General features: G+C 25.4%; 2 protein-coding genes across 3 annotated transcripts; one reads left to right on the top strand and one right to left on the bottom strand.

Moving 5' to 3' along the window:
• Positions 1-3,513: 3,513 nt before the first annotated feature.
• Positions 3,514-5,711, top strand: LOC129614156 (nucleosome assembly protein 1-like 2). Its single transcript, XM_055528573.1, has 6 exons — positions 3,514-3,558; positions 3,712-3,881; positions 4,526-4,614; positions 4,717-4,727; positions 4,782-4,931; positions 5,538-5,711. Exons 1-6 carry the CDS (start codon positions 3,514-3,516, stop codon positions 5,709-5,711), a joined length of 639 nt encoding a protein of 212 aa, XP_055384548.1.
• Positions 5,712-7,071: 1,360 nt separating this feature from the next.
• Positions 7,072-9,280, bottom strand: LOC129614149 (NF-kappa-B-repressing factor). Of its 2 annotated transcripts, XM_055528566.1 has the most exons (7): positions 9,022-9,280; positions 8,768-8,967; positions 8,228-8,633; positions 8,050-8,176; positions 7,805-7,989; positions 7,576-7,740; positions 7,072-7,512 (listed from the first exon to the last, which is right to left on the bottom strand). In XM_055528566.1, the coding sequence occupies exons 1-7, from the start codon at positions 9,120-9,122 to the stop codon at positions 7,287-7,289; spliced, it is 1,410 nt and encodes a 469-aa protein (XP_055384541.1). In that variant the 5' UTR covers positions 9,123-9,280; the 3' UTR covers positions 7,072-7,286. The 2 variants fall into 2 exon arrangements, with proteins under 2 accessions (XP_055384541.1, XP_055384542.1); XM_055528567.1 differs by lacking the exon at positions 9,022-9,280 and having other exon boundaries at positions 8,746-8,933.
• Positions 9,281-9,920: the final 640 nt, after the last annotated feature.

Genomic DNA, 9,920 nt, shown 5'->3' with positions numbered 1-9,920 from the left:
AAATCCTTTATGAAAACAAAAATATTTGACCTTGAAATGACCGTTTCATATACAACATAATATATATTATTCATGATGTAAATCATATTATTAAAAACATTTTTAAACTAGGATAATTTAATTTAAAATCCCAAATAAGTAAATATAAAAAGCAAATCAAAACAAGAGCAAAATAAAAAACAAAGAAAAAAAAAGAGAATATAATCATCATTAAAAGAAATACGAACGTGTTTTACCCCACAAAAAAAAATTTATTTACCACGCATACAATTATACAAAATATAATAGCAATCCTTTATAGCAAAATTGATTCACCTTTAGCAGATGACTCTCTTTTTATACTTAAATATCTTCTATCAAAAAACTTCATTTCATTTTTTTTTTGTTTTCTCATTCACCCTCATATACCCATACATAAGTATGTATGTATAGGTATGGAAAAGCAAATGCAATATATATATATGTATTATATTTTTACGTATTCATAATATATTTATGTACATTATTATATACAATATATTTATTTATAGTTTAGTTTATAACATCTAAATTAAATCTCACGTTCGTAACATTTTCAAAGTTAAGTATTAAAGTAACAGTTGGCTCATTTGAGTCTTTCGCTCACTTATACTTATATGTATGTAGATTGTAAACCTATATTAAAATTTTATATATATATATATATAAATTTCTAGTTTTGTCTAACCAATGATTTTGTATAGCTATAATATAGAATTCGTATACAACTATATATAGAGAGCATACACAATTCTTGATATGATAATGTAGATGTTGAACGTTTCCTGAATTTATAAAAAGAAATCCAATGATGTTTTTAAGGATTTTCCTTTCTTTCCTATATTATTTTTTTTTTCATTTTGTTTTTTCTTTTCTTTTTTTTTCCTGTTACAAAATTAACCCCTCTATACAAATGAAATTATTTACCAAGATCTATTTTAATACTTTAATGGTTTGTTTATAAAAAAAAAAAATAGAAAAGCAAAGTTAAAAAAAAAAATTTAAAAAAAAAAATAAAATAACGGAATAATCCTGGGAATTTTTCCTATTTACATATATATATATACGAATTATATGCGAGTAGTTATATATACAATTATATTATTCTAAAAATTCAGCCAACCTCTAATAAAAAATATATGAGCCCTGGATTAACCGATGATGACAATATTATATTTGCACAATCTGTTTTATTTAATTTTTTTTTTTTTTTAGTCGTTTTTTATTCGCTTTTATGTGCGTTTATTCAAATTGAAAGTCTTAATGAGTAGCGAACACACAGCAATAATTTGCAATTTTGGGCCCGTACAATTAATTTGTATTCTAAATAAAAAACCAAAAATAGAAAAAAAATAAACTGAGAAACAAAAAACAAATTGCTAGTGTAATTTTTTTTTTTAGTTTACGTTGATACTGAAAATTCTGGGATAATTTTTTTTAAATTGGGATTTGATGCATTAGAATGAAATAAGATATCGTATACGATATATAGAAAGAAATTCTAAAAACATGACCAAATATTTGAACTTAATTGTTGAGGGATAACCAAGAGCTCGAAACCTCTATCCAAAAGAGATTTTAATTTCGACGGTCAATTGAAAACTAAAATTTCTAAATTCTTTATCTATACATTTAACAGTTTTGTCAAAAACCATTTAAATTCGGGAACGTTTGAAAAAATTATTGCAACTCTTTCTGTAATGTAATGTAGTTGATTATGTGAGTATATGCAAGTATAACAGCATGTATTATAAACTTTCAAAACATTATTCGAAAGGTACATTTAAATGTGAAATATATCAAGATGAATGCAGCACCGAAAATAAAAATAATATAAAAATAAAAAAACGAAATTATATTAGCTCACGAAAAGAAAATCCTTAATTAGTAAAAGGAGGAATAAAAATTGTTTTTTTGTTATTTTTTTCTCTATTTTTTTTTTTTCTACAATTTTTTTCATTATTCTTTTGTTATTATTCTCATATACTCTACCATAGAGGATAGATTTTGTGGTTAAATAGGATAAAGTTATAAAGACAAGTATAATTGTTATAAATATAAGTACGTTCACTTAAAAAAAAATTTTTTTTTTCAAAATCAAACACTGTAATGTGAGTTGAATAAATTAATTTTTATAAGATGAGCGAGAGGAGAACACAAAAAAAAAAAAAAAATAAATCACTTTTTTATTTTGAAAAGTTTTATTTTTATTTTTTTTGTATTTAAAGTTTTAAAAACAAAATTTGACGAGAACATACGATAAAAAAAAAAAATATTTTTCTCACAAAACCATATTTACATACAACCTAAATGTACATATATATAGATTGTCAATTGTTAAATCCTCTCTAGAGCGAAAGAACTTGTAAAAATTTTAAAATCAATTAAAGGCTAGGTTGGATTACATTTCTAAAACAATCAAATTTAGTCTTTGCCCTACTCATTTCGTACACATTTAATGATATTTATTTAATTTTATTAGAAGCAAGGTTCTACTTACTTAGTATTTCTTTGTTACAAAAAAAAATCATTTCTTTTAATAATAATTAGAGCATTATTTGGTATATGTTGTTAGTTTAATTTATTGTTCATAAGTTAGTTAGTACCTGTACATATAGAAACAGAGTTTTAATTTTCAATATTCAATTTTGTATACATAAGCAACATAATATATACATACATATTATCATTGTGTATATGGTTTTTTATAGTACTGTGCAGGAGACAATTCTTGTAATTATTTTTTAACCCAAAGAACTACATATTTCTTTGAACTTGGTTTTCTTCTACTGTGGATGGGCTTTGAAAGAGTATTGAATTTTTTAATTTAAAACAGCGCCACCCCGATATAGATGTTCTATTGTGTATTTACAAATATTGCCTTATGTATAACAATATGAACTATATTCACAATAATATCTAAAAAACCAAAACTTCTTTTTTCATAATAGAAGAAAGCATTAAAAAAAAAAAAAGGTTGCCAATTCAACATGTACAAGTATTGATAAACCTAAATTCAATGAACTTTTAAATTAAAATTTTCAAAACTCAATTGAGAGTTTAAAATCATTTTAGATTTAATTTTTTAGGATGAAGTTCAGCCAGAAAACATATTTTACAGTGCTTTTATGAATACCAAATAGATACCCAACAACACGATTAACTCAGATAATGCCAACTTGTAATGAATAAATTATCAAAACTCTTTGGGTAGTTTGCCGTAATATTACTTCAACTTTTACAGTACATACGCAGATTGAAATTTCAAATCAAGTACTCGATCCGCCATATTAAGGAAGTAATTGTATACATTTTTTTTTTATAAATTCAAAACGAACCTATTCTCGTAAAATAAAAAATTCCGATCATAATGTTCATTAAAATATTGTCAATTTATTAAAAAAAAAATTCAGGTATTATCAGTTTGATGCTATTATTAAAAAATATACAAAAAAATTAAATATGGCCGAAGATTTAAATGAAATTAATCCAATAATGATGCAATATAAATCAGAAATATTAAGAAGAAATGAGTCAATGGTGAGTAAAATAAAAAATATTAAATAATATAATATAATTCGTATGTTATTATTTAATTAACATATTTGTATAATATGTACATACATAATATGTACGTGTATGATATCCATATCTACAAATATACATACATATACATATGTACATATAAAAAAGCAATATGCCAATCAACCGTCAGAAGTTAAAAAAAGAGTTGCAGCACTAATGAAACAACAAATACAAATAATAAATTTAGATGTTCAATTTAATAAAAGAGTACTAGAAATCGAAAAAGAATTTGAAACTAAATATCAAGAGATTTTCGCTAAAAGATGTGATATTGTCAAGTAAGTACATACAGACATACATTTGTACAATGAACATATTACACTATATAGTGGTGCATCACGATATACATCTACATATATCCCAACAGGTTTAGGAAATAGGGGCTCTTAAACTTTTAAAGGTACTTAAATTTTTTTGTTGTTTAACTTTATTGAAATTATACAATAATTAATTTGCTATATTACATCCAATGGTATTTTTAGTTATGATCTAGAAAACTGGTATGAATAAGCTATTTAACAGGTTCATAACGAACTTCAAAACACATTTATTTCAAATACTACGTAATAATATGACATCTATCAAAAATTTTTAAGGATTTAGATAGTTTGACTTACGCCTACGAATTTTGAGTAATGACACTTATTGGCGTAGCCTTTGCAATTTGCGAATTCTACAAATTAAAATGAATCCTTGAAAAAAAGTTGAATCAAAAATAAAATTTTAGAAAATTATTTTTCCTTTTAATTTCGGTGTACTCTCAAGGGTTTTCTTCACCAATTCTATCTTCTAATTCCGTACAACATAATAAAAAATTTTTCCCTTGCCTCATGTTAAAAAATTTTTAATTTGTGCTACTTCACTTTAAAATTTTAAAGTTTTAATTTAGAAAAAAAAAAAATATTTTTGAATATTTTTTCAGTGGTAATTATGAGCCAACGGAACAGGAATGTAACTATAATGACATGAATGTTACTCAATCTTTAGAAAATTTAAACTTGAATGAGGGAAGTGAGAAATCAGACAATCCAATTAAAGGAATACCCAACTTTTGGCTAATTATATTAAAACAATTTTCAAAATTAATTAAATTTGTTTTTGAGGATGATGAAGATTTGTTACAGGTAAATTTAAGAAATATAATCCATAAACTAAAATATAAGAATTTTTCCAATTAGCATTTAATAGATGTTCGGGCAACTACAAAAACAGAACCAACATTATCGTTTGTTTTAGAATTTCATTTCTCTCCAAATGATTATTTTTCAAATACAATTTTAACAAAAGAATATTTTTTAAATTCCCATAATCAAGAAATATACAAATGCGTAGGTTGTAAAATAAATTGGTATGATGAGGGAAAGAATTTTACTCAAAAAACTGTTAAAAAGAAACATTCAGGTAAAAATAGAAGTTTATTATTAGGTACTTGCTTTTACGATTATTTTTTTTTAATTTTTAGACGTAACAAAATCTGTTACGAAAAAATCATTTTTTAATTTCTTTGTTCCACCAAAAATATTAAATGAAAACAATCCCGATTTTGATTATGGTAACGTAAGTATTGAAATTTTTTTAGTGTAAAAACAATTAAACTTATACAAGTAAAAACGGATATGGCACAATGATCTACAAAAGGCTTCGGTAAAATGTAATCTCAATTGCTTAACATTCTAATTTGTAATGAGATGATGAGATTAGCATATTCAGAATTTTGTACAATGACACATAAACGACTAACTTTTACAGGAAACATTTTTAATTTTTTCAATTTTAGCTTGATTGTTGTTCCCTGCACAAAATTGTGTTATTTTCTGTTATCTTAGGAGAATCAACTTCATGATATACATACATATATGTATATTTAAAATAATCCAAAAAAATTTATATTTTTTTTTAGTATATAATAATGTTTAAACTTTTTCGCTTGATAGGATGATCTTGAAAAGGATTTTGAAATTGGCTGCTATTTAAAAGAGGTAGTTATTCCATGTGCGGTACTTTACTTTACAAGTGAATCTGAAGAATTTTCAAGAAGTATAAGCTCTTCTAGTAACGAATCAGATTCAGATTCTGAAAGTGAACAACAAATAAATCCAATTGACTAAAGGGATATAAACTTATCTTAGAATAAAGAATATGTACTTTGGAATTAACACTTGAAAAAATTAAAATCTTGTCCTAAAACAAAGAATTCTTAGAAATACTTGAAAATTAAATGGCAATAAAATTTTCATATTTTTAAAATTCGTTATAAATTCTTCATTAGATGGTTAATAAAATTCTAATGTGAAATATAAACTCACTATTAAAAATAATGCTTGTTCATTATTTTAATTAAATTTAGTAAGTAAACTTAAACTACAATTTACAAAAAAAAACACGGCAATCAATCATTTTGAAAAAACATATTTTAAATACAAAGAAAACAAAATATATGGCAATATCAAAAAAATTTGGAGCAAATACTGAGTTGTTATTAGAAGGAAGAAAACTGGAAAGAGTACAAAGAATTCTGTACCTGGGTGCAATGGTGGACGCTAACACATCAAATCAATGTGAAATACGTTCGAGAATCCAGCAGGCAAAGGCAGCGTTTACAAAAATGAAGAAGATATTGTGTAGTAGGAACATCAATCTCAAGGGAAAAATCAGGATTCTTAAGTGCTATGTTTGGTCGGTCCTACTATATGGTGTAGAAACGTGGACTATGAATCAGACAGAACTAAATAAGATTGAGGCTTTCGAGATGTGGTGTTACCGAAGAATTCTGAAAATATCATGGCAGGACAGAGTTACAAATGCAGACGGATGAATTGTTCAAAAACCTTGGTGCAAACCGTAAAAATAAGAAAGGTCAAGTACTTTGGTCACACATGAGAAATAGCAAGTACAGAGTGTTCCAACTGGCATTACAAGGCAAAATCTTAGGTAACAGAAATAGGGGACGAAGGAGGAAATCGTGGACTGACAATCTAACCGAATGGTGCGGATTTCCTCTCACTGTACTCACCAGGAAGGCTAGTTCACGTACGGAATATAAAGAAGTGGTGTCCAACCTCCAAAGCGGATAGGAATAAGAAGAAGAAGAAGATTTTAAATAAATAGTAAAAATAAAATATAAAATCGCATGTTAACATATGGAGCAGAGAATTTCTGCTCATAATTCTTCAATATAACAAACTTATAGCTGATAAAATTGAAGTATTGGGTTTTATACAAAGAAAAAGGTTAAAGAATTTTTTTATACTACAAAATTAATCGCAAAAGCCGTATGTTTTAAAATTATTATTCTTCAATGAAAGAGTCTAACTATTATGCTTTCATAGTAGATTTTTTTTTAATAAAAACAGACATTATGATGAAAAATCATTCGATTCTTATCGTAAAAAAATTTTACTCATTATATCTTCAATATGCGCTAAAAGATATATTAACAGTCTTGTACTAAAATAAATTTTTCAAGAATTATAAAATAAAAGTTCATCTAAATTAGATTTTATTCAAACTTGCATTGAAGAACACAAAATACAAGTTATTTTATCAGTTTATACAAATTTTGTAATGTCATTTTTATACAATATCAATGATATTATAAGAAAAAAAAGTTAAAATTCCTACTTAAAATAAAATCACTTTGAGTCCTCGGCAGCACTATTATACTTTAATGAAAAATAAATAGTTTAGTTGTCATCATTTAATAAATCATTTTCAAAAACATGATCCGGAAAATGTTTACGTTTTCTAACTGGGACTTTTACTTCATATTTGTTTATATACATCGGGTTCTTATTTATCAAAACTTCTTTAATAATATTTTCAGGTGATATAGTTCTCTTACTAACTACTAAATAACGTTCAATACCTTTACCATAACTTGTTGACTTTAAATTTTTGGAGGTGGCAATTCTAAAATATAGATTTATAAAAATGTGTAACTTATTTTGGTAAGATGGTATATTTAGTTCATACTGATGCAACTTAGCTCTGTCTTCCTTTGTAAAACATGAATCAAAATGAAGTTCTCGAATATCGTCAGAAGCTGTGTAGCTTTTCAATAATTTTCTAAAATAATTTGCATTTATCTCATCAGTTTCATTACCAAGTCCTTTCCTGTTATTTTTTATTGTCAGACAACTAAATTCAAATAAAAAATTATTCAGATGTTTATTTTACATACAATCAATATTTAAGTAATTACTCAATAGGCTCTTCGCGTCCTTTAGTTCTAACGCCAAGAGCTCCACCAGTCCACCCGAGCTTTTGCATCATTTTATATCCAATATTATTCGAGTCTAATTTGGAAAATTCTGATGTTATTTCCACTTTCGCCGTAATAGTCTCATTGGTTCTAGATATGTTAATCTTCTCGGGATTGGGCTTTACCTAAAATAATAAGTTATAATAGAATTGTTACGTTCAATAATATTCAGTTAGATAGAATACCTTAATCGAATAACATTCTTTCTGTAAAACTTTCATGGCCTCATCAAATGCTAGCTTTCTAGCTATTTTTCCTGAAGGACCCTTACCTTCAGAAACTGGTTTCCCATTCAATGTAATTTCGCAAATTCTAGAATGCATATGAAATCTAATTAAATTAAAATTTATTATTATTTCTTACTTTTCTCCATTTTCATTCACTCTTTCTTTTTCTTCATATCTGCATCCGCATTTCGTAGCTGACGTATGTATCGAATTACGATCACCAGTAATCATTAAAATAAAATTTTGATATTTCAAACTCGAAAATAAAAAAATATCGGTTTTAGATTGTTCATTGTAATCCGAAATCTCCGAAATATGAAAAAATTTATATGCGTCATCATCGTCTTTTATACTTTGTTTAATATTTAGTGCATTCCAATAATTATTTTTTAAGCGAGGATTTTGATAATTTTTATTTACACCGGAAAATGAAGGTCTTTCATTATCGTCGTCTGTATCTGAATTATCACTAATTCTTGTATTTTTTAAAATTGCTGTTATATTAAAAGTATTACTTGTATTTGCATTCTTCAAGCGTTTGCCTAGAATTTTTTATTACCATTGTTACCAGATTAAGCGTTTATGGTTACATTGTATTGGAATTTTTAAATAAATAAATACAAAATTATATTAAAAATTTAAATATAAACTCACATTTAATTATTATTTCTTCTACCTTTTGCTTTTTGTTCGGCTGCATCTGACGCCCGAACAAAAGTTCTTTTTAATCTTCCCGCTCGTTCTTTCCTAAATTCACTAGCAACATCTTGTGATAGTTCACCAACTAATTTCATTGTTTCATCTGGATATTTGCATCCCATAAATTCAACATTAACAAATACTTGTGCTAAGCAGACTAGTTCATCTTCTGGAAATCTTCATCACATACATTAAATAAGACAAACGTAACAAATTTTTAATCTACCTTACCTGTCTTTATATGCCTCCATAAATTTTTTTCTAAGTTCCCAATGCTCTTCACTTTCATAGTCTGTTTTATAATTATTAACGTTCCAGTTAGCTAACGACATATTTAACTTAGAGTAAAATAAGTTGTCTCGCTTAAATTAAATACACAATAATAAAATAGGGTTTAATTAGCCGCGCAGTTAAAATTTTACTTAAAAATAAATTCGCGTCTTAATCAACTCAAACTTTACTTTATAGTTTGCTTCTTCTACAATTTACAATAAAATTTGACACAAAAAATGACAAAATTTGTGTCGTTGTTTTGCATGCTTGGGATTTATATGTTTAAGTGTTGTCGTTTTTGTGGAAATTATTTATAATTTTTGATTAACTATTAATTATGTACTCTTACTTGTTACAAAATCTTAAAAAGTGGAAAATAAAATATTTAGTTATCTTAATTATTAAATTTACAATATTTTGAATATTTCCGTAAAACGGAATTTTTTATAATGAGAAAAATTCGTCAAAATTATTTGGATTTAGTATAATATATTTATGAATTGAGTGATTAGAGAAATTTGTTTTTTGATACCTTAATTAGAATCTTGTGCTTCATAAATTTAGAAAAAAATATTTGTAATAAAAGCACTTCTTAATAAATACTTAAATTGACTTGATTCCTGAAAGAAAATAAAAAAAAATTTAAATATTGTAAGAAAGACAAAATAAATACTTACATGCATATTATATTACTTTCATCCTTTCATATCTAATCGCACTTCCATCTAAAATTTTTATATTTTTTTTCAATTTATTTTAAATTTACCAGAAATTAGTAACTGATTTGTTGTGTGGTGCTTTGTTTTTAACTAACGTAAACTTAAAATAATACTTTGAAGTTGTCAAAAAATAAGTCA

Source organism: Condylostylus longicornis, unplaced genomic scaffold, assembly GCF_029603195.1.
Source record: "Condylostylus longicornis isolate FDR11 unplaced genomic scaffold, ASM2960319v2 ptg000104l, whole genome shotgun sequence".
In the NCBI taxonomy this organism is placed as follows: domain Eukaryota; kingdom Metazoa; phylum Arthropoda; class Insecta; order Diptera; family Dolichopodidae; genus Condylostylus; species Condylostylus longicornis.
The sequence above is the reverse complement of the archived record's forward strand: the minus strand, read 5'-3'. Positions and strand labels throughout refer to the sequence as shown.